At 38.8% G+C, this 26,426-nt stretch overlaps 1 protein-coding gene across 17 annotated transcripts in view; it reads right to left on the bottom strand.

Annotated features, from left to right (window-relative positions):
• The window catches only part of ADAM22 (ADAM metallopeptidase domain 22), a 264,012-nt gene that overhangs the window by 104,445 nt on the left and 133,141 nt on the right, over positions 1-26,426 (bottom strand). For all 17 annotated transcript variants that reach the window (XM_056118006.1, XM_056118007.1, XM_056118009.1 and 14 more), the window contains exon 4: positions 24,398-24,464. In XM_056118006.1, the coding sequence (XP_055973981.1) occupies positions 24,398-24,464 (67 nt within the window). The remainder of the gene's footprint in view (positions 1-24,397; positions 24,465-26,426) is intronic.

Below are 26,426 nucleotides of genomic sequence, written 5' to 3'. Positions count from 1 at the left end.
CAAGGACGATTAGAGGCTGCCTTAAACATCTCTATCCCTCTCGGAGAGCCCAGCAAGCTACCAAGAGTATCTTACTCACACGGCAGAGCCTGGCAAGCTATCTGTGGCATATTCGCTGTGCCAATCACAGTAAATACAATAGGTTTCATTCCCCTGACCCTAAAATACCCCCAATATGGCAGTGTTAAGAAGGATGAGCAAGGAGAGGCTGATAAAATCTCAGGGCTGAACTAAGTGCCAAAACAAAGGACTAATATGACTGTACTTTCAAAGCACATACATGGCAATTGGAAGCATCCATCAAGAACCTGATGGTGCAAGCTCAGAAGATCAAGTACATCATTGGTCTAACCAACACAAGAAGGCATCCATCACATCATGCCATTTTCGACACTGGAGATCAACTGTTCCTCGGAACATGCGAAAAAATAGGCATCGGTGGTGTCAGTGTCCTTGTCAACACAAACTTGGCCATGAACACTGATTCATTTGAAATGACATCTGTACCTATATGTTCATTGCAGCACTGTTCACAATAACCAAAATCTGGAAACAACCCAAGTGCCCTAGAACAGATGACTGGTTAAAGAAACTTTGGTACATCTACACAATGGAATACTATGTAGCTGATAGGAAAGATGAAGTCATGAACTTTGCATATAAATGGATAGACATGGGGAGTATCATGATAAGTGAAGTGAGTCAGAAATAGAGGGACAGACATAGAAGGACTACACTCATTTATGAAGTATAAAAGAATATAACATGAGGCTGACACCGAAGGATAGTAGATACATGGGACAGGAAGATTGCTCCATAGCTGGAAGCCTGCCTCATGAGCAAAGGGGAGAAGGCAGCTGGAATAGAGAAGGGGTCACTAAGAATAAGATGGCTAGAGGAATCGGTCGGGATGGGAGGTGTGTGCAAAAAGTAGATAAAGGACCAAACACGATAACCTCTCAGGGTCTGTATTGCAAACCATAATGCCCAAAAGTAGAGAGAGATTATGGGGAATCATATCTGCCATGGAGGCAGAGGGAGGGTGGGAAAGGGGGGCTATACCAGATATATTGGTGGTGGGGAATGTGCACTGGTGGAGGGATGGGTGTTTGATCGCTGTGTGATTGTGACCCAAACATGAAAGCTTGTAACTATCTCAGAGTGATTCAATAAAATTTAAAAAAACACTTATTTAAAAAAAATAATTGCGTACCCTTAAGTAATTAGGCTTAATTTAAATTACTGATTAAGATTTAAATTTGGAGGAAAATTTTGGCCCACCCCCAGCCCCCTTGCTGGGGGACTCCTCTCAGCTCTGTGGTGGGGACTGAGAGTAAATATGGTGCCAGGATGGAATCTGAGTCCACTGCATATAAGGTAAGTAACTTAACCTGTATACTTGCAGGTAGGAAATATATCAAGACCTTTATGGGTCCTGAAATTTCTACTGGCAATTTCCCTCAAAAATAAGGTTATTTATTAACAGCAAGCATGCATTACCATTTTTGCATTTTTCCATAGGATAAAAGTCAGTGGGAGATGAGTATAAACCATACTGCCCACTCTATCACAGTGAGCCTGTGTCTCCTACAAGCCAATTAACACCCTTGAACATCCCACTCGAGGGACCAGTGGATGAAGCAGCACAAAAATTATCAACTCACATCAATATCTCAAGCTAAATGCTTTTTTAAAATTCCTGAACTATTTTGCCATTCATTGATAAGCACTAGGATCTGGTTGGCTAGTTATCAATCAAAACATTTTAGAAACTAAATGGAGACAAATCTAGTTGTCAAAAAGGGTAAATTTTCTCTTTAAAAGGTGAATGGTTCCTGCTGAAGTAGAAAATACAGACAAGATTATTATTACAGTGAAAGTTCTCATAATAACAAAAAACTAGAAAACAACTGGATATTAACAAATGTGATAATAAGGATAGATTCTTACTAGATAGGATGGTGAAAACAGTAACACATAGAGACAGTAACTTTATTATATGCTCTCAAATTATAAAGAAAATAAAAAATCCACCAGGGACCCAGTGAGACAAAAATCTACTTTCATTGTTGGGAAGGAGTCTTTTCTTATACTGATTTCCCTTGGGTATTTCAGCTTTGGAAAACTAATTATGGAAACTATGTTCTGTTCCCAGGAGTTACACCTCACAAGCAGCACACTGAAAGTACAGTTGTTGCCCACTGACAAAATATGTCTTTTGAGATGCAATTTATTTTCAAAAGGTAAAGGTTTCCACCAAGGAGAGAGCTCCCAGGCCTGAGTACAATTCTAGATGCAGGTTCCGTGAACACCTTGGGAGCAAGCACTGAGCCAGAAAATCCCTGAGTACCTTCCCAACCAAAAATATAAATCAATAAAACAAGATATTTTCTTTCTTCTCTTAACCACTAGCATACACTCTTCAGCACCACATCAATTCTGGTATGTCAAATGCCTATCTTGTTAGTTTCCTAGGACTGGCATACAGATTGCCATGATCTGGGTGACTTACTCAACAGTTTAGAGTGGTGCTTTGTAGATTATAAATCTGAAATCAAGGCCATGCTCCTGCCCTCTGAAGGCTTGAGGACAAATTCATTCTTGCTTCTTCTAACCTTCCCATGGTCACTTATGGAGACTCTCAGTGTTCCTTGGCCTATAGACACAGCCCACTCTGTCTGCACCAGGCATTCTCCTTGGCATTCTGCCATGGAGGCAGAGGGAGTTTGGGAAAGGGGGGTTATACCAGGGATATTGGTGAGCTTATCCCTTATGAGGACACTAGTCACTGGATCAGGACCCACCGAATCCAGTACAATCTTTTCTTAAATTGATCTCAAATGAAAAGGTCTTATTTGCAAGAGGTCATATTCATAGCCAGGGGATATGAATTCTCAGGGAATACTACTGAACAACTTAGTACAACTTCTCATCATCTTAAAAATGACTGAGTACATTTTTATATTCATAATCCATAGATTTCAGTTCCTAAGATTTCTGACCCAGTGCAGAGAGATAGTATAAAAGTGGATAGAGCTTTGACCTTGCACAAACCTAATCGGGGTTCAATACTGCCACTCCAAATAGTTCCCTGAGCCTTACCCAGAGTGCTCCTTAAGCACAGATCCATGAGTAAGCCTTTAGTGCTGCCACGTGTGGTTATCCAAATTAAAAATATACTTGGTCCAGTGGTATATACCTGAGGTGTTTGCCAAAGCATCATTCATCATCATTTATCTTAATGACCTTTAGCTCACCAGTTTCCTGCTTCATTTAAAAATACTCATTATATGGCCAAGGAGATAGTACAGCTGTCGGGGGCATATGTGGGACCCCTATTCTATCCCTGGCATCTCACAGCCCCAAGCAGAACTGAGATAAATAAGGGCCTTGAAGCTCTAAAAGTTGTGCTTCTGGAGCACCAGCAGCACTGCATCTTCAGGTCCCAACATTGACCTGTCTGGCCTGATGGACCAAGTGTTGCCAGGAGTGATCCCCAAGTTCCTGAGCTCAGGTTGAGTGGCTGCCAAAATTTTTACAACAAAGTGTATGATAAACTTGACCTCCAAATCTGTTATGAAATCAGAGCTTCCCAAATGGCTAGCTTTTAACCAGAGAACTGCCAAGAGAAATACTTTCTCAACTGTCAAAGTAACCAATACAGATCTAGTAATACAACAGTGTCTTATTAGACTACTAAAAATTCTTAGGCTTACACAAAAGGCATCTCAGCAACAAATTACTGTAATGCAGAAAAGGTACTTACCAGTTCTCTAAGATGCAGTTCTAAATTGGGAGAATGGAAAATCAATGTGGACCACATACTGTGATTATATAATTACAAACTCATGAAATTACAACTCTTTCCAGGAAACTACTACATCATTATATCTTTTTACAAATAACAGCAATTTATATATATTATTCTGCATGACTTTTTGGCATAAGTCCCTAAAATCTTAATCCTACTCTTGAATATTAACAAAAGCATCATTGACTAGAAGATAATCACACAAGAAGGCATTTTCTCTTAAAGAAAGAAAAAATATCAAAAAAATTCTATCCAGATTTCCTTTCCTTTAAGGAAAGTAGTAGAACAATATGTATGAATATGTGAACTAAGGAAAAATATTCCCACCCCTTTTAATCATAAATTTATCCACCTTTACTTTCTCTTACACTCTATCATCCTCCCATCCACTCTTTATTTGAAGTAAGAAGGAAAGTTGTATATTTGGCAACTTGTGGTTGCCAAATATATAACTTCATAAAATTTCTTCTCTTGGCTTAGAACCTGAAATACAGCCCAGGAAATAACTATGGGCATTCAGTGGTCACCGTTATCCCTCGGTGAAGGGCTCTGAATTAGCCTTGGCCTGATAAATCCAGACATTTTACTAAGGAGAGCTGTCTCAGCCAATGTCTTTTATGGAAGTACATTAGTATATAAAATTGTAGTTGACAAAATGATGTTATGCCTGAAAAAACAACACACTTTCCCTCCAGCGACTGCTTCTATGTGCACAAGTTGGTCATCTGCCACTTCTTTTTTTTTCTTTTTTTGGGGGGGTCACACCCGACAATACACAGGGGTTACTCTTGGCTCTGCACTCAGGAGTTACTCCTGGCAGTGCTCAGGGGATCATATGGGATGCTGGGAATTGAACCTGGGTCGGCCACATGCAAGGCAAACGCCCTACCCACTGTGCTATCTCTCCAGCCCCCCATCTGCCACTTCTCTGTTTGCTACCTTTCACACCTCTAAGGTGAAGGAAGAGACACATTAAGTCGTCTCAAAAGTCCTTTATGAGGGATAGACATAAAAAGATTGAATTCATCTGGGGGACATAAAGTAACAAAATAGGAGATTAATACCCAAGAATAGCCAAGATCAGTACCAGGAGGATTACTCCATGGCTTAGAGGCCAGCCGGGCATTCTAGGGGAAAGGGCAGCTCAGATAGAGAAGGGAGCACCAAATAAAGGGTGTTTGGAGGATCCTCCCAGGAGGGGAGATGCATGTTGAAAGTAGACTATGGACTGAACATGATTGCCACTCAATGCCTCTTTTGCAGACCACAACACCCAAAAGGAGAGAGAGAGAACAAAAGGGAATGCCTTGCCACAGAGGAAGGGTGGGATGGGGAAGATGGGTGTGGGAGGGATACTGGGATCCATGGTGTTGGAAAATGGGCACTGGTGGAGGGATGAGTATTTGATCATTGTATAATTGAAACCCAAGCACAAAAATTTGTAAATCTATAACTGTACCTCATGGTGTTTCACTAATAAAAAATTTTTTAAAAAGTCCTTTATGGTCCTATAATTTGAATCTATCTTTTAAAATCCAGAAGCAGGACAAGAGAGATAAGTCAAAGGGCTACAGTACACACCTTGCCTAGCAAAGACCTGGGCTCTGCATGGCCCTCGGAGCCCCTAAGCAGCACCACACCACCAGTACCAAACCATCAGGTACCCAGGCCTGCAGAGTACAGTCTGGAATGGCCTCTGATCCCCAAGAAATGCTCTAGAACTCCTCTTCATAAAAATAAAAAATAATTAAAAATCAAGGATTACCAACTTTATGGGTATTCATTTTTTTAAATGCCACACTAAATAAAGGCTAACTAATTTGAAATCTAAAATGAAAGTGCCATGCAGGGTTTCACGAGATGGGGTGGAGATGGCCCTTTTCTCCCCATCCGAACAAGACCCCGAGTCGCTGTCCACAAACAACCTCTCTGGCTCCTGATCAAGTTGCTTAATGGCCATGATCCCAAAGACTCAGAAACAAATCTTGAAACTCATCAGCTTTTGGCAGAAATGCATCCGGACCCCGCAATAGGTTACTTTCGCCAGGCCACCCAGGGGGGGAAGTGTGCTGTCCTTCCACCTGCTCCCCCTTGTTGGCTTGGTGGCTGCCATCCGTCAGAGGCCATTGGACAGTCAGGTTTGGGCCCACAGTGACAAGACACATGGGGCCTCACAGGATGGGGGTGGAGCCGGCCCTTTCCTCCCCATCCCAACAAGACTCCGAGTTGCCGCCCACGAATGGCCTTTCTGGCTCCTGATCAAGCTGCTTAATGGCCATGATCAAGCTGCTTAATGGCCATGATCCAAGAGACTCAGGAACAAATCTCAGAACCTAGCAGGTTTTGGCAGAAATCCCTCCAGATTTAACTGTTAAAATTTCGGAATTTCAAAATCATGCGGCCACTACTGCAGCCACACGACATCATATTTTATTCATAACCAGCAATAGAAAACAAATTGTCTACTGTTACCTTTTCAGCAGATCTGAGAGTTGGGGTAAAATCCCAAATAATAATGGTGGGTCTGGTGTCAAAATATTGAATGTAATCAAAGTAGAGAGATAGTAATGTGGAAATCATCTGTCTCACAGGTAGGGGGAAGATGTGGGATGGGAGTATACTGGGCTTTTTGGGTGTTAAGAATGGGCACTGGTGAAGGTACGGGTGTTTCATTGTATGACCAACTTTATGGGTATAAACCCGAAAGCTTTGTAACTGTTCTCACGGTGATTCAATAAATAAAATTATAAAAAATAAAAAAAATAGTAAGGTGGAGTTCATGCCCATTCAATCAGCTAATCAGTGGCTGAATAAATAGCAATGCTACTACATTAAAAAAATAATAAAATGAAAGTGGCTCTAAAATAACTCAGAAATAAAGCATGTGAATATGAGTCTTCACAAGCAGGAAGAATTTAGTATCAGATGGACAGATATAAGGCTCATTGTTCTGACTTGATTTTTCCTACTTATATTCAGTGCAAGAAAAAAATTTTAAATAACAGTTTTGTAATCAGAAATGTAGTATGAACTTGGGAAGGCAACACTTAATTTGTCCAAAACTCTGCCTACTCTGCAGACTACCTGTCAATTCTGAGATGACCAGAACAAGCACCAAGCATTCCAGAGACCAACAGAATTGCCCTTCTAGATTTTGAAAACACACAGAGCAGAGACAGCAAAGGGAAATAGTTTTCATTGTATGGAGTCCAAATATGTAGCATCTTATTTCCTTTAGGATACGCCTAGTTTCCCTGAGTTAAATACACATTTATTTCCACCCTTCTCCCTGCCCCCTACACATAGTCTTGTCCCCTTGCCTCTGCTCTCTCCACTCTGGTTTCTGCTGAGTCTTCTCATACAAAGAGATCTGTCTCGAGGCCTCTGATTCTTTGCTTGTGCTACAGTCGTGGTCTGAAAAGCAGATCCACCCCATATCCATCTGTTAACTTTCAAACTGTGAGATTAATATCATTTCCTCAAGGAAGTGGTCCTGTCCAAACCAGACTCAAAAGGTCAAATACTTTCCTACCAACCTGGGCTTCTCTTTAAGGAGCTCTCACAACTATCAATTAAGATCTTTTGGCATTATGATTATTCTCTCTTGCATCAAATATAAATAGGAAATGACCAGTTAAGAAGATCATACTGCCAGTTTGGAGGAAATAAAATGACATTGACTCCTTACTTAACCTCATGGGTAAACAGCGAGGGCTGTCTGTGCACGTATTCTTCTTCCTACCATGTTGCATAATGCTGCTTGCCCTTGAACTAGAGTCTGTGTCCGTATCTCTCCTACAGCACACTGAGGTACAGACTCTCCCCTGGCTTACCACTCTGCCACCTCTGCCAACAGCAACGTACCCATCACTCTTACTGCCACTTTCTCTGTATGTCTGGGCATTAAGCCAGGCTTTCCCATCCAACCCCATCATAAAAATGGGGAGAAGAGATGAACAGAAACTTCCTCAAAGAAGAAATACATATGGCCAAAAGGTCCATGAAGAAACGCTCTGCTGCACTCATCATCTGAGAGATGCAAATCAAAACAACAATGAGCAATCATCTCACACCACAGAGACTGGCACGCATCAAAAAGAGCAAAAACAACCAGTGCTGGTGTGCATACAGGGAGAAAGGTACTCTCATTCACTACTGGTGGGAAGGTCTACTGGTCGAAAATAATACGGACATCTTTAAAGAAGCTAAAGCTTTTATTAGACCCAGGGCTTCTTAGAACCCCAAGGGCTCAAAAACAAATGGAGAAAAGATATTTGTACCCTTATGTTCCTTAAAGTGCTATCCACAATAGCCAAAATCTGGAAACAACACAAGTGCCCAAGAATAGATGACTGGATAAAGAAACAATGGCACATATACAACACAATGGAACATTATTTGGCCACAAGGAAAGATAAAGCCATGAAATCTGCTGCTGCATGGAGAGATCTGGAGAGTACCATGTTGAGTGAAATCAGGTAGAGAGATAAAAACCAACACAGAATAATCTCTCTCAGATGTTTCATATAAAGAAATATAATACTGGACTAATACCTGAAGACTAATGGCTAAAAAAAAAAGAAGCACATGAGAACTGGTATTCAGTAGGAAACATGCCACTTGGTGAGCCTGAAGATTAGGACAGGAAGGAGGCAATGCCTGTGGTGGAGGGGAAAAGTCAACCTCAAGGAGGAGGTGGTGTGGAAAGGTGGTAAAGTATTCTGTATGAAACCCTACCTGCAATAGCACTGTAAACCACAGTGCAAAAAAGAAAAGGGAAAAGCGCCTCTCATAAAAGCAGACTGGTGGGTGGGAGCAGGGGAGGGTTTGCGGAAGGAAGTGAGCACTGGTGAAGGGATCAGGGTTGGATCATCGTATGCCTGAAACCTAACCATGAGTAAGTTTTGTAATTTCAAGGTGACTGTAGCACTGTCCTCCGATTGTTCATCGATTTGCTCAAGGGGTAACCAGTAATGTCTCCATTGTGAGACTTGTTGTTACTGTTTTTGGCATATAAGATACGCCATGGGGAGCTTGCCAGACTCTGCTTTGCGGGTGGGATACTCTCGGTAGCTTGCCAGGCTCTCCAAGGGGGTGGAGGAATCGAACCTAGGTCGGCCGAGTGCAAGGTAAACGTCCTACCCACTGCGCGCTATCGTTCCAGCTCAAGGTGACTAAATTAAAAAATAATAATAATAAATTGAACCTCAAAGACCTGTGTCTACAGGGAAACAGCTTGCCACCCAAACACAGCACAAGCTTCTTGAGGTTAAGTATTGTGTGATATGCTGAGTGGCCAGATCTCCATGCCTGGTAAATGACAAGTTTTCCACACACATCTACTGAATAAATGAAGGCTGAAGATACTTGAATAAGCCTTTTACTTATTTGATTCTTTTTTTTCTTTTTCTCCTTCCTGTTGCTGTTTCTTTGATCAGGACCACACACGAGCCCTGTGGTGTTCACCAGGGGAATGCTCACATTTGTGAGGGCTCTGGCACACTTGGTAGTGGCACCAGTATACTGTACTATACAGAAATACACTCAGGATCACACCAGGCCTGGGAGCAAGGGGTAGGGGCTGATGCCAAAAAAGGTACCCACTATCCAGCACCCTGAGCTATAGATATAACTTTTTTTATTTTTTAATTTTTATTAGTGAAACACCATAAAGTACAGTTGTAGACTTAGAAATTTTTGTGCTTGGGTTTCAGTTATATAATGATCAAGTACCCATCCCTCTACCAGTGCCCATTTTCCACCACTACGGGTCCCAGTATCCTTCCCACCCCCCATCCCACCCTGCCTCTGTGGCAGGGCATTCCCTTATGTTCTCTCTCTCTTTTTGGGTGCTGTGGTTTGCAAAAGAGGCAATGAGTGGCAATCATATTTGGTCTATAGTCTACTTTCAGCATGCTTCTCCCATCCTGGGAGGATCCTCCCAACACCCTTTATTTGGTGCTCCCTTCTCTATCAGAGCTCCCTTTTCCCCTAGCACGTGTGGCTGGCCTCCAAGCCATGGAGCAAAATTCCTGGTACTAATCTCAGTCACTCTTGGGTGTTAGTCTCCTATTTTGTTACTTTATGTTCCCCAGATGAATACAACATGGATATAACTTTAACTTTGACTGCTCCCAGCAGTCATCAAGAGTTCCCAGTACAACACAATTCCTGAAAGGATGGCACCTGAGGGGCTGGGGATCAAACTGTAGGCCTTGCACCTGCAAAGCATGTGCTCTTGAGCCAATCCCTTGGTTCTGATAACCTCTTTATTACTGTTTACAGCAGCTTTTCTCAGTTAGAGGCCATATGACACCCAGTATTATCGAAGTACCAATGATGAAAACTGCACAAATGGAAGATCCCAGGACCTTGAAGGCCAAGTATCCAAGCAGTATGATGAGGGTGGGGAACACAGAAAGGAAATAAGGTATGAAGGGGAACGTGGCCAGGAGAATGACGAGAAATACTGGTCTAGAAGGAGAAAGAAGTTTAGCAGGAGATCAAAAACAACAACAAAAAAAGTGACACAAGTAGATTACCTGAGAATTTGCGCTTTTTTTCCTATTTTGCCACAAGTTTCTACTGTCAGCTTTCCCAGCCATTGAAAATCACATGCCTACAGTTTTAAGAGTTTTCCTGTGATAACAAGTCCACCTGCATCCTGCTCTTTCTGACTCATAGATGCAATGAAAAGTCTATTATAGAACAGCAGACATAGTTATGATCACTGTCTCCAATGGGCTGCAGAGTGTCAAACACTTAACAACCAGGTTCTAATTCTCTGGTGTTTAGTACCCATTGCTATCTTCCTAGTGATGACTTGCTGGAGAATAAGAATATTTTATAAATGATTAAGGAAATAACAGCAGTTTGGGGGCAACTAAAGGAATAATTTATAATTTATTTTTTCCACTTAAAACCAGTTTCAAACTTGTCAAAAGCAGGCGTCCACAACTGTCTGTTGAATCATTATCAATACTTCTATCTGATTTTTATTAATTAACAGATTTGTACTCAACATTGTGCAATGAAGTGATTCATTCTATAATTACAGCTAAAAAAGAAAACATTCTAATATAAATAGTTCAATAGTTTAGTACATAGAAATGCCATTATATTCCTTTGAGATTTAAAAAGATTATCATCGAATATGCCTTTTTAAATTTATAGATAACATACTGAATATTAGGGAATGAAATACATTTACAGATAGCTAATGGGAAAAAATTATACTGGAAAGAGAATAGAGGACTCTCCACCAAGAGGTTACAAGCAGAGTTTAGAAACAGAGCTCATGCTGACACCAGCTGTCACTTTCGTTTTTTTCTCTACTCCCAGTACTGAGATACCTGACCTGCATACACTGGTAATAAGACAATATATTTTCTTCAGAGTATAGAATTAAGACTACTTAGAATCTTAACAATTCCATTAAGGCAGCTGATGCATTATGCATGATAATAGACTCCAGGCAACCTTGCTTCAGTCCCAAGAGAAGGCAAAATTTACTTAATCCCCAAAGAATTTTTCCCTATAATGCAAAAAGAACTAAATCTGAGAGCTTCCTGAAACCACACTGATTACAAGATGGCAGAGGAGCATATGTCTGCACAAGCCTGCCAGGAGGAAATGCACAAACTGTCCGGCTCATCAAAAATAAAAAATACTAAATAGTGGCTGAAGAGCTAGTACAGGGTTAAAGCACAGACCTTGTATGTGGCCAATCTTAGTTATTGCTAGGTATAGTCTTATAATTTATTTTTTCCACTTAAAACCAGTTTCAAACTTGTCAAAAGCAGGTGTCCACAACTGTCTGTTGACTCACCACAAGCATCCCTGAGTATGGCACTAGAGGGGCTGACCACCACCAGGGTGACGGCCCCTGGAATCTCTGGCACCAGCTGGACCAGAGTAGTATGACATGCACTTGGCCCTTGCACTGAACCACAATCAGGCTAGCCAAGAATTGCAAGTGGGGCCCCTGTGCTTCCTAGGCCTACTTTCCACGAAAAAGATATTAAACAGATGACTAGTGCTAGATTAAAAAGTTAAATTAAGAGACAGACCTGGAATAACTGTTAACATATAAGGGAGATACAAACACTTCATCAATCCATTAGCTTTAAGTAGCTCTTTGTGTGTGTGTGTGTGTGTGTGTGTGTGTGTGTGTGAGAGAGAGAGAGAGAGAGAGAGAGAGAGACAGATGGGGGTGGTGGGAGTGTGCTGTGTACATATAGAGGATTATGGGCTCATGCACATGTTTCTGGAAAAGGAAGGAGAATGGTTATTTTGAAGCATCCTGGCAAGGATACAGCTAAATACATTCTAATTGTTTGGCAGTATTACAGTGTTCAGTTTAGTTACTCCTGCTCATAAAGTTTCACATTTTCTCCAGATGCAGATATTTATGCATAGGCAAAAGATAGGCATAAAAACTGAGCCATATGTTTGCCATGTGCAAGACAGCAGCCATGTTTGAAATAGCTTCAATTTAGAAGCCATGTCAATCCCTATACCAAGAATTACTCAGTCTTGTTTTATGGAGAACAAGTATTAAAAATAAACTCCAAAAGAAAATGGTTCAAAAAAAATTCAGGGTTTCTGTAAAAGATTCAGGGTTTCTGCTTTTGATTTGCTTTGGAATCATGGAATCTTTATATTTAAAATACTGTAGATACATCAAATGAATTAGATTTTGAATTCATGTCTTCCTTTGAGCAACTAATAATAAACTATAAACAATAAATTGAAGTGCACTAATTTAAATATTTGCAATATGATACTTCTACTATTAGGATTATTTGTGTCCATTGAGTGGGTGGAATCATAGTTGGTAGCAGCATGAATTCAGGCAACCTTAAAAATTTTGATCAAACTATTGCTGGAGAAATGATAGCATAGGGGATTCAGTTTTTACCTTGCACAGTCAACCCTGGTTCAAATCCCAGCATCATTTATGACCCTCTGGGCACCACTAGGACTGACTCCTGAGCACAGGGCCAGAAATAGGTATTGAGTACCACAGGTATAGCTTCAAATAAAAAAAATTTGAGTAAGTTAATTAAATTTTCTGTGTCTTTCATGTGCCTATCTTCACAGTTAGGATAGCAGTACTATTAAATTATTAAATTACTTCACATGTATGAAATACTTACTTGTGTTAGACTAGTGTCTGGCATATATTAAACACTATAAAAGCATTTGCTATTTCTCCAGCTGCTACTAGTATATCTAATCTTACTATTACTCAGTTTAGTTAGGAGTATTGCTCTCATTGGGATATCAATATGCACCGAAGAGATATAGACTGTCTAAGAAAATCCATGGTAGTAAAAGGTTAGCAAAATCCATGTTAGTAGGAGCGATAGCACAGCGGGTAGGGCGTTTGCCTTACAAGCGGCCAACATGGCCGACCCGAGTTCGATTCCTCCACCCCTCTCGGAGAGCCCGGCAAGCTACCGAGAGTATTTGATATGCCAGACACAGTAACAACAAAGTCTCCAATGGAGACGTTACTGGGCCCGCTCGAGCAAATCGACGATCAACGGGAGGGCCTTTACCTTTACCTTTAGTAAATATTTGCACAAAAATATTTTAATTTCTGGTAATTCTGTTAACACAGAAGGATAGCAAGTCACTTTAATATTTTTTTTCAATTCCATTAAGGTGAGTGCTTTATAATCTGGAAAGAACATGTCACCAAGACTCAGACAACAAAAACTTTAGGTTTGTAAAGAGAAAAGTTAACTCTTGAAGGGTTACTGGCATTACTGGCAGCAGCTCTTTATTTGCCCTTACTAATAATCAGTCCTAGAGCTTGAGCTAATAGGTAACAAATGACAGTGTAGCCTTTCTAGAAAATAGCAATATATTGCAGTTATCAATGGATGAATACAGCTCATGAAGACTCCCACTGAACGATTATCTAGTAAATCATTTGAAGGGGGGTGGTCAATAAGTCAATGAGAGTTTGGGCTACAACCATCAGTGCTCCAGGGAGACTCATGGTTACCTGCTCAAGGGATCAACATGTGGTGTTGGGGATTGAATCCTGCTAGGCATATACAGGACAAGGACCTTATCCCCTCTACTATCTATCAAACCTCCAATACATGTTCATATTTTTTCCAGTAAAATTTTTCCCATAAATTAAAATATTTCTGTGAAGATACCATGACTCAAGCAACAGTAGAAGAAATATATATATACACACATATATATATCCTTATACTAGTATGATTTACCATTTAAAAATAGAGGTATTTTAGAATGGGCAGTAGCTCAAAACCAAAAACACAAAGGGTAATGTTTCTTGTGCTAATCAACTCATCTCTAGAGCAGAAAATTCAGGAACTGAATGCCACTCATGTGTTTTTTTTCCAAATCTACATATTTTTATTTTATTTATTTATTTTTAAATTTTATTGAATCACCATGAGATAGTTACAAGCTTTCATGTTTGGGTTATAAACACACAATGATCAAACACCCATCCCTGCACCAGTGCACATTCCCCACCACCAATATCCCCGGTATATACTCCCTTTCCCACCCTCCCCCTGCCTCCATGGCAGATAATATTCCCCATACTCTCTCTCTACTTTTGGGCATTATGGTTTGCAATACAGACACTGATAGGTTATCATGTTTGGTCCTTTATCTATTTTCTGCACACATCTCCCATCCTGACTGGTTCCTCCAGCCATCATTTTCTTAATGATCCCTTCTTTATTCCAGCTGCCTTCTCCCCTTTGCTCATGAGGCAGGCTTCCAGCTATGGAACAATGTACCTGTCCCATGTATCTACTATCCTTAGGAATGCCACTAATGTTTAAAATAAGTATAACTAAAGCTAATAACTAAACATTGGTATATGATGAAAATACATTTATCTATATATTTTAATTATATGCATATACATTTTCATCATTCTCTCATTCTATTCAGATTGATGCTTTTAGTCATGGCTAAACTGTTGCAAAAATGGACTTGAGAATAAATTTCTACAAGTGATATAATTTTTTTTGTTCATTTGTGGTGAACTTGTTATTTGTATAAAAATCTGGCATGTACATAACCATGAAACCTTCTGACAAAAAGGCCTTTATCTACCCTTTTGTTTATTCTATACCTGCAACAGAGATTCAATTCTCACAGTTTAGTTTCCAGGATGAGACTTCTTAACCAAAATCTCCCAGAAAGTACAGAAAGACAAACATTAACACAGATCTAAAAGCCACATCTGCCACTGCTTTACCAAGTGTTGGTGACCATTTTAATCACCACTGATCTTCGATTTGCTCGAGTGGGCTATTTAATCACTGTACACAGCTAAAAAAAATCTGCAGGAGATAAAACAGAAACTAAAACGCACATGAACTCTGGCACAATAAAGCTGCTTTTCAGAAAACACCAGTCACATTGGAAGCAGAAACCCCTCCAAGGACCTATGAAAGGTGTTAATGTGAAGTGTGCCTCTTTGTCCACCTGAAAATGCACAGCACCCAGCTTCTATACTGTAGGGAGGCCTCCCCATCTCCACAGAGCCAGGAAAATGCTCAAAACCTTTCTTTAAAATTAAGGATGCTAAAACTAAGAGCTTAGGTGACAACTTCCATAAATAGATCTGCTTTAAAAACTCCTTTCTAAAAGCATCTTGCCAGGCCATGTGACTTAATTACTGTCTAGGTGACTAAGTATTATGCTCTTACCCAAGAGTCCTGGAAAAGCTACCATAGTGCGAATTCAAGACAGAAAGTATGTTTCTCAAATGTAAGGGAAAAGTGTAAATAAAAAAGGCAAATTGGAAGAGAAAAGCTGTTGCTGAGTTGTTCTCCTGAAGGAAAAAAAAGGAAAGTGAGATTTTAAAAAAGCCTTTAAATAGATTACTTGGCAACAATGGATGTTGCTAGCATTTCATTTCAAAGATAGCCCTGAAAACAAAGAGATAACCTAAAAGCTATCGGGAGAAAACACAAGTCTCCACTTCAGAAGATTCATTGATGCAACAAAGATGCACGACTCTCTACTAATGCAAGCAGCAAAATTTACTGCACACTGAAGCCTGGATTTTTTTCTTAATGCTCACTCCTCTTCTATAGAAAGAACCAAGATTCTGGATGGCAATGCAGTTTTGAGGATCAATAAAAAACTTGATATCTAGCATAAGTAAAGACAGATTAACCCCTTTGTTCATCTTTTCTTCTACAATGAGTATAAATAAAATGATACACTGGCAATTTAACAGCTATTTTTGTGCTCAACATGGCCAGAAAAGAAGCAATTTGAGCATTTATATAGTATTAATTACATGCAATAAATTAAACATATATCTCTCACAAATAAATATGTTATATGATGCCCTATTTAAAAAAAATAAGAGAAGCAGAATACATCACTAAACTAGAAGCTACATTTTAAGTTTTGTTAATAAAAAAAAACTGAAAATATTTTATATTACTTAAGAAAGAAATCTACAGCAATTTATAAGCTCCATGCAATTATTTATGAAGATTATTTTTACAAAATATTCATGATTTCTTAAGAATATTTCTCTAATACATTGTGCATCCCTTAAAGTACTCAAGTGAGAAATTCAGAAATGGTGACACAAGCTTCCATACAACTAAGACCACAAGCATTTTCCGTTGATGCTGCTCAGGTTCAAAGAAACGGCAAAGTTAGCGTGAGTCAGGGAGGTATCTTCGGTCCTGACAGCTGCCATTTAAAATTTTCTTCTAAGTGGTTTCTTATATACCAACTAGAATTTTGTCTAGTTGTTGATAATTCATTATGAAAACTGAGATTTAACTTGTTTTTTTTTAAGGATCTCTTTTTTCCAAAAGAAAAAGTGAGTGAAAAATCTGAGTTAGAAAAGTGAGCGCAAAAAAACAAGAAAAACTGTTTGCAGTTTAGAGGTGGAAATGTGCTAAGGCAGAAATATTTCATTGAGCACGACCCCAGGGAGGAAAAAATGTATGTGAACAGCAATAGGAAATGTTCTGTAGAAAAACTCAGGCTTTCTCCTTGCCTTGTATCCTTGTATTGACTTCTCTGATATTATTTCCAGATATGAGAGCTTCCATTTCAGCTTTATATATATGTACATATATATGTGTAGTTTATATACAACATATAAATAAATGATACAATATATTGTATTCTTTGATATTCTGTTTCCAGAAATCACTTGATCACTTGACACCCCATTACTCATCGATTTGCTAGAGCAGGCACCAGTAACGTCTCCATTCATCCCTGTTGCGTGCTAATGTAGCCCAATGGCATCTGCTCGTTCTAGGAACACAAAAAGCCTCAAACCAATTGTTCAGGGTCTTGACAAAGAAGTCTGACCATCTCATAGGTGGGTGGCCATACAATCTTTTGATGTCCCATGGAATCCAGTTGGTAATGGCTCTAGTCCAGCAGTTGTCTCCAAATCTCATTACATGTCCAGCCCATCTGATTTTTGACGCCTGGCAAACAAGACAGAGTCCCTGATTCTTGACTGTTGACGAAGGTCAGAACTCCAGATTCTTTCTCTCATTTGAGTGAAGCGTGATATCCCAAGCATAGCTCTTTCGATTCCTCTTTGGGAGACCCGGATAGCATTCTCATTCTGTTTTGTTAGGGCCCAGGTCTCTGAGATGTATGTTAATGCAGGAAGAACAGTGGAATCGAAGAGATGTGCCCAGAGCCAGAGGTTCTTTGTCCTCATAGCTATTTCTTCAACGTTCTTGAAGGTGTTCCTAGCTGCTCTCTTCTTCCTACACAACTCAGGTGCCAGGTTATTCGTCATGCTGACTTCTCAATCTAGGTACACATAATTCTTGCATTCGGAGATGCTTGTCCCGTTGAGAGCGAATGAAATGTCAGGAACATAAACACTGTCTTTGTGGAATTCAGCTGTAGTCCGACCTTTCCACACTCACGGTCAAAGTAGGCCAGTATTTGTGCTGATATTAATTTCTCTGATATTATTTCCAGAAATAAGAGCTGTCATTTCAGCTTGCAATTACATATATATGTGTGTGTGTGTATGTGTGTAAAGCACATAAGTATGTGTATATTATATAAGTATATGATACAATATATATTAGAGGGATACATCTGGCTATGCTCAGCATTTATTCCTGAATGTGCTCAGGGATCAATCCTGACAGTACTCAGGGCACTAAATATGGTAATGTTGGAAATCAAATCCAGGTTGGCCTGATGTAAAGCAAGTCCCTTACCTACAATACTATCTCTCTTGTCCCTTTAATGAAAATTATGCCATCAATCCATCAGGGTAAAACATAATATCCTCTCTCACCATTAGACACTTTCTACTCAGACACCTGCTCCCTAATACACAGCACTCTCTCTAATTCCTTCACCCACTTCCTGATGCTAACCTTGACCCATTCTCCTCTACTTTCTTATCCATCTTCTTATTAATGCCACTATGGACATAATTAAGACTTGAGACACAGTGATCTCTGAGTGCACTCAATTCAATTAAATGATGGGTAGTAACCAGTTAATTGTCAGTCAAAAGATAATAAATATAATGGGTGTCTCTGAATCCATCCATTCTTAATTAAAATGATGCTAATCCTGAGACAAGTTGGGCATGCTTGCATATGGCAGTTTTGCAATAATATTAATTCATATAAAATATATGCAGCAGCATTACTTTGAATGATCAGAAATGAGATACAAATTTAACAAAAACATACTCAGAACAAATGGTATGGATGACTGGTCATGATATTTCATTGATAATATATCATAACTCTAACCAAGAAAATATGACCCTCCTCATCTAAACATACTTATGACATATATATGCATATATAATATATATCATATATTATATATAATTTAACATATATATAATTTAACATTATTTATATATATATAATTTGGACTGGAGCGATAGCACAGTGAGTAGGGCATTTGCCTTGTATGCAGCCAACTGGGGTGACCTGAGTTTGATTCTTCCTTCCCTCTCGGAGAGACTGGCAAGCTACTGAGAATATCTTGCCCTCATGGCAAAGCCTGGCAAGCTACCCATGACGTATTCAATATGCTAAACACAGTAACAACTGTCACAATGGAGACGTTACTGGGCCAGCTAGAGCAAACTGATGAACAACGGGAAGACAGTGACAGTGACAGTGATATATAATTTAACATTACTTGACTTGTGTTCTAAAACTCTCCTATGGATATTTTCTTCGAGCAGGCCCAGTAACGTCTCCATTGGAGACTTTGTTGTTACTGTGTTTGGCATATTGAATACGTCACGGGGAGCTTGCCAGGCTCTGCTATGTGGGCGAGATACTCTCGGTAGCTTGCCAGGCTCTCCGAGAGGGGCGGAGGAATCGAACTCGGGTCGGCCATGTTGGCTGCGTGCAAGGCAAACGCCCTACCACTGTGCTATATTTTCTTAAGATGTGAAAAATAAAATAGGCAGTGTATTGACATATATCTATATTAATCCCCAAGGTAACTAACTTAGAGAAGAAATACCCAAATGCCTAACCAAGTATGAGAAAACCATCAAAATGGTCTTTGAGTAGACCATCATTTAGAGTTTTATTAAATTTACTTTATAGTCCAAATAAATCATAATTTAGTACCACCAAAATGATTTAGATGTATAATCAATCTAAATAAAATACATTTCAATTTTATGGCTATCCCAGGTTACACGATATAGAATATACGGTAGATAACATGGTACACAAGCCTTCTGAGGAACCTGGAAGAGCTGGCCAAGCTTGGCCTCCCAAATAGGATAGTGGCCATGAGTGTGTTCATCTTAGTAATGTCTGCACCAGAGCTATATCAGTGCTTTAATAATTTAAAAGCCTTTAAAATAAAATTACAATGTGAAAGAATTCTTTTTCCTTTTTATACTCAATCAAATGCATCACACCAACATTTTAACAAGTTTCCATGAAATCTGAGCAAATCCATTTACCAGACTTTGTTTCTAGCTCCTGTTTAAATCTGATTTGATAATTATCTTGAATTCAATTTTTCATCCCCAAGATAAATATGATCTTGTTGTGTCAATCCACAAAAAAAAAAGACTCCTATAGAGAGTTTTGCTTGATTTCATTCACTCTCATATATTTAGGTCCAAGAGAAAGTTTATTTTGTTTAAAGTTCTATTGAAATTCTTTACAACACTGTTAATGGCATAGTTCCAATGCCACACCCATTACCTGTTCTACCTCCCTCCCCACAAAGGACCACAATGCCCCTCCTTTTCAACCCCTCCCCAAAACTCAATTGTGAGGGTCAGTTTTTTCATTGTGTTGCCTTTAGCACTTTATTGCCACTTTGCTATGGAGAAAGACAATGCTTTAAAAAATCATGAAGGTGCTGGGCAAGGTCCTATGGACTGTGCTCATAGTGTTGAAATCTTAATCCCCAGTAGCTCAGGTTGTAACTATCTTTGGCGACAGACACATCTTTAAAGAGGTAACCAACATAAACAGAAGATCAGAGTCACCACTAGTTCAGTATGACCTGGTTGTTATTCTAAGAAATTATGACACAGATAGACACAGAGAAATGGTCATGTGATGACACAGGCAGATGGCAGCCATCACAAGCCAGGACACCTCAAAAGAAACAAACCCTGCTGAACCATTTTGATCTTGACCTTCTATCCTTCAGAATGAGAGAAGTTTCTGTTACTGAAGTTTGGAGAGACAGTACATGGGTTAAGGTACATGCCTTGCACAGTGGCTGACCTAGTTCAATTCGCAGCACCTCATACGGTTCTCTGAACCCTACCAGGAGTGATCCTGGAACACAAAGCCAGGAGTAAGCCCTGAGCACCATTTACAAACAAAAAATTAAAAATAGATATCTTTTGTTTAAACTCTCTAAACTGCAATACTTTATTACAGCAGCTTTAGCAAGTTAATATAAATGAGATTCACTGTAGCACCGTCCTCCCGTTGTTCATCGATTTGCTCGAGCGGGCCCAATAACGTCTCCATCGTGAGACTTGTTGTTACTATGTTTGGCATATCGAATATGTCACAGGTAGCTTGCCAGGCTTTGCCGTGGCTTTACCATGCAGGCCAGATACTCTCAGTAGCTTGCCGAGCTCTCCGAGAGGGACGGAGGAATTGAACCCCTCTCGGCCAGGCCAGCTGTGTGCAAGGCAAATGCCCTACCACTGTGCTATCGCTCCAGCCCAATTTTTTAATTTTTAAAGGTAGCAGACAGAAGAAACACAAAAATATTAAACACTACAATGTTATAATTTTCTGATTCAGAATGCATAGTGAAAAGTATAAGAATATTCTGAATCTTTAAGAAAGGAGAACTAACTAAGTCTATGTAAAAGAAATACTCAGTGGAGCAGAGCACAAAGACACAACCCATGGAACGAGCAGAAAATAACTTGCAACTGACTTCATTGATTGCGCAGGAATTGGACAGGGTTTTTGCACTCTCAAGAGGAAAAACAAGCCAAGGAGAACCTTGATTTTTTTTTAAAAAAACTAGAAATAAAAGCAGGGGGTACATGAACTCAAAGTGGATGTCTTAAAGGGAGAAACATCCTCTGGCCCTAAGGTTTGAATTAAATTTAGATTTATCATTTCCCTGATTTTGTAAGTTGGGTTTTACCAAACCATCAATAAAGAAAATGCAAACCTCAAGCTAAAAAATCAGCAAGACAGTGCTGTAAAGTCAATACTCTGGGTATTGTATATACCAATCTCACGGTCAGGTACACTCAGTTGATTAAGCACAGAAAAGGTTTCTGAAAAGGAACATTGCTATAGAGATGGCAGGCAACATTTTGCTGGATCCACTGTCCATGCTCAGATTTGCATTTTATCATATCACTGACAGAAACGGAAATAGCAAACTGCCTGTTTTATTTCCTCTATGCTTTCACAAAGGACAAAGATACATCCTACATTTAAAAAAGCATCAGGCAAAATAGAGAAGTCAAATAAACAGGGGTGACAATAAAAGGAGCCTGAGAATGGTAAACATAAGAAATTTCTTCCAACCAGAAACCTGAATGCCCAAGAACAGATGACTGGTTAAAGAAACTTTGGTACATCTACACAATGGAGTACTATGTAGCTGTTAGAAAAGATGAAGTCATGGTGGTACAACATGGAAAGTATCATGCTAAGCGAAATGAGTCAGAAAGAGAGGGATAGACATAGAAAGATTGCATTCATCTGGGGAATATAAAGAAACAAAATATGAGATTAATACCCAAGAATAGCTGAGATCAGCACCAGGAGGATTACTCCATAGCTTAGAGGCCAGCCGGGCATTCTAGGGGAAAGGGCAGCTCAGATAGAGAAGGGAGCACCAAATAAAGGGTGTTTGGAGGATCCTCCCAGGAGGGGAGATGCATGTCGAAAGTAGACTATGGACTGAACATGTTTGCCACTCACTGCCTCTTTTTCAGACCACAACACCCAAAAGGAGAGAGAGAACAAAAGGGAATGCCCTGTCACGGAGGCAGGGTGGGATGGTGGGGATGGGGGTGGGAGGGATATTACCCATGGTGGTGGAAATGGGCACTGGTGGAGGGATGGGTATTTGATCATTGTATAATCAAAACCCAAGCACAAAAAATTGTAAATCTACAACTGTACCTCATGGTGTTTCACTAATAATAAAAAAAAATGGGCAAAAAAAAAAAAAGAAATTTCTTCCAACCAACCGGAAAATGGTTTTGTTCTCCTATATCAATACCTAGAAGAATTCTGATATCCTTTCTGCAATAAGCCAGTGATATAAACCAACAAACTGATTATGTGGTTTTAGCAGATTAGAGGTGTTTTCTTTTATTTTCTGGAAATCTTGTATAATTTTATATCACTTGTAAAAGCTAACTGATTTTGTCTTTTATTTATTAGAGTACAAAGAGATATGTGTATAGACAGATATTAGAAATATACATAGACAAACTCGAATTCTATTTATACACATATCTGTATATATTATATATAAATATACACATATCTTTAAAATATATATAAACACATATCTATACACATATCTATATAAGATATATATATAGATATGTGTATAGATATGTGTTTATATATATTTTAAAGATATGTGTATATCTTTATCTTCAAGATATTGACTGCCTCAATATCTTGAATTTGCTTTAATATATCCCATGCACTCCTCCACCTCCACCAAAAGAAAACAGAAAAAGGACTATCACAAAGTTTATAAAAATTTTGTTTTGTTATATAAAACTTAAGATATGTGTGGAATAAAAAGAGTATTATCAATTTCAGCATATGCATTGTTCCACACATATCTTAAGTTTTGTATAACAAAACAAAATTTTTCTCCTTTTAAGTTGGCCTATAATTGCAAAACTTAAATCTCTTCATCCTGTCCCTTGACTAGGAAACAGTTTAATTTGAATGAAAAGCGTATTACACTTATATATTTAAATAAACAGAGAAAATAGGCTTTAAGGAAAAATAAGGGAGAAATATATTTATAATATGATACAATGTTTACTTTAAAAATAAAGTTATAGTGTTTTAAGTATGAATCATACCAACTGTATGAAAAGTAACAGTACAAATATGTGCACAGAGCAAAGAAAAAGAATAAAAGAAAATAAAATTTAAGGCTGTTATCTGTCCTTACAAAAAATACAAGTTTTGTAAAATTAGTATACATCAAACTTATAATCAGAAGAAGAAAAAAATACATGGTATTATAATTCTAATAAGGTAAAATAGTCTGAACATTATAGAAGAAAATAAAGCACATATCTAAAATTCACTAAACACTGGCCTAAAGAAAGTCTCAGACAGGGTTTTATTTCACTCATATTACTCAGGCAGTAGTTTGGAAAAAACACACAATTGTATTGCTATAATTAGAAGTTGTTTGTGAGTGATCTTGTGTTTAGCCTGAGATTTCTGTCTTCAGGTATTAAAATTTTCTGGAACTTCGCTATATACCTCAGAAATTGACAGTTTTACTAGGAGAAAGTCTTTTCCAACTACATGCAAAGGTCTAGACACATCCTAGACACAAGATTTTACGTAATGCTTCTCAGTGCAAACCTTAAGGCAAATTTCATAAATATTTCCAGTAGCATGATTTAAAAAAAAATTAAGACTGGCAGGTATATTAATCCCATAAAACATAATTCCAAAAATTCCTACTGTTCACTAATCTTATATTTTTAAATTTTTATTTTTAGCATTTTAAATCTCTGGGGATCAAATATTTTATTAAAGGGCCACACCCAGCATGTTTCAGGGGCTACTCCAATCTCAGTGCTAGGCTATGCCTCCCACCAGAGCTCAGGAGTCCATGTGGTGTCAGACATCAAATCTGTGATGTGCTCAAACCCAGTGGGCTTGAGAAAATAGTTCCAGATCTCAGGAACTATTTTCCTTATAATAAAAAGTTCCCTTTTCTTTTCACAAGTCCAAGATACATTTTGAGATACAACAAAGTCCAAAACTGTATATTAGAATCATCGCTGAAAATTAAAATCACAATCCATATTTAAAAGATTTTAAAGCAATTCCCCCTAAAAGTGAGGCAAATATCACTTACTTTCACCTCCACAGTTTTCCCTCCATGTTCAATGTGTCTCTCTATGTATTCAGAGGACAGCAAGTCACTGCAACAGCAAGAGGAAATGATGGTTAAAGAGGATGCTGAAAATGTGTGGCAGTTGAAAAAAATCACAGTTATACATACCAACTGAATGATTCCTTTCCACAGATTTTAAAACAGTACTCTTTCTCCCTTCTCTCTGTCTTTCTGTCAGTCTTTGTCTCTATCTTTCTGTCTCTGTCTCTGTCTCTGTCTCTGTCTGTCTGTCTCTCTCTCTCTCTTACACACACACACACACACACACACACACACACACACACACACACACAGAGGCAAGTGGCTCAGTAGCACTAAAATAACATAATGCTGAACTGATTAAACCACGGAAGTCACTCCATTTCTTAGCAGACCTGATTCTGCTCATCTAATTTATCAGTTCTAGGAAACTACCATAAGTTCACCACTATTATAAAGTACCGTATCTTGCTTTCCTATTGGGAGGAAATAGATATGGCAGGGAGGTAGTTCCTAAGCAATGTTCAGGGGTCTGGGACCTGTTCTGGTGATACCAGACTAACTGGGTTGGACTTTCCAAAGCTTGGCTGGGTGCTGCAATGCTGCTCAGGGCCCCAGTGTTGGAAGTGACCACAACCCACAGAACTGGGACCACCAGTACAGCACCCTGCAGGCTCAGCAGGGTTATGAGGCACTGCGGAATAAAATCGAGTTCTCACTCAGGCAAAACATGTGCTCCAGTGTTCTAAAATATCTTTTTTTTTAACTTTAGAGTTTTTTTTTATCTTTCCTTTTAAACCTTAGCTTTTCAATTCGATGCCAGCATTTACCATTTCTTTATGGACTATGTGTGAGATTTTAGCTAGCAAAATATGTTTCCATCGAAAAAGTCAAAAGAGAAAAGAAAGCTCAAAGACATAAAAAGGAATACAGCAGAATGTGAAACAATTCCTCTGTGAAATCCGCCTAAACGACAACCTTCTTATAAACTTTTAAGATGTTTACACTATTTCACATATACTTCTGGTCACATTCTATTCAAGTGAAGAAATTTCCATTTTATTGGAGATGCCTTAGACATAAATTCCATAAAAAGTCTTAAGTCTCTGGAACCAGAGAGACAATCCCAGGTACCTGCCCTTGTCCTTCTGCAGTCATCCCTGTTTGCCTCCCACACCATGTCCCTGTGTTGCTGAGCATGACAGGTGGCCTCACAGCCAGACAAGCCCCAGGCTTCCTGAACACTGCTTGGAAGATCCCTCAAAGTCCTAAGCCTTTCCATTTTTTAAGCATTACAGTGTAAATAAATTCACATTAATCAATAGAAATAATACATGAGCAGTACATTTCTAAAGTCTTTATTAATAGACATTCAGCAATCTTAGAAATGTTTTTCACAATGGTTTAAAGATAACCAAGACAAAATCATCCCAATTATTTTTAGGTTTCTTTTTTAAATAATTGTGGTAGCCACAATATATTCATAAGATAATAATATTCAGATAATAAATCTATATAGACACTAGATATTCAGGATATTCTATATATATATGCAACTTACAACTTTTGCCATCTTAAATAAATCACTATTGGTGACACCCAGAGTTTCTCAGCTTTGAAACCATTTACATTTGGGTCAAATAACTCTGTCTTAGGAATATTTTATGGCTTTTAACCACTAGCTGCCTATCTCACCCCACAACCACACATCAATTACAGTGATGAAAAATATTTTCAGAATACTATCACCAATAAGAAAAAAAATGAAGTCATGCAATTTGCTACAATCCTAATGAAACTGAGTGGTTTCATGTGATTTGAAGTAAATCAGAAAAAGACAAATGCCTGGTGTTCTCACTGTCAGTTGTACATATATAGAGTAATAGAGGAGAGAATGAAATGTATCAAAGACAGCAAACCCTTATGAAAAGGATAACTCAAAGGAAGAAGGGCAGATTTTAGTAGGAATGAGGAGACAGACTGGTAGTAACATAAGGGCATTAGTCAAGAG

Source organism: Sorex fumeus, unplaced genomic scaffold (genome assembly GCF_029834395.1).
Source record: "Sorex fumeus unplaced genomic scaffold, SorFum_2.1 ptg000037l, whole genome shotgun sequence".
NCBI lineage: Eukaryota > Metazoa > Chordata > Mammalia > Eulipotyphla > Soricidae > Sorex > Sorex fumeus.
Note: the sequence above shows the minus strand (reverse complement) of the source record. Positions and strands in the feature narration are given on the sequence as shown.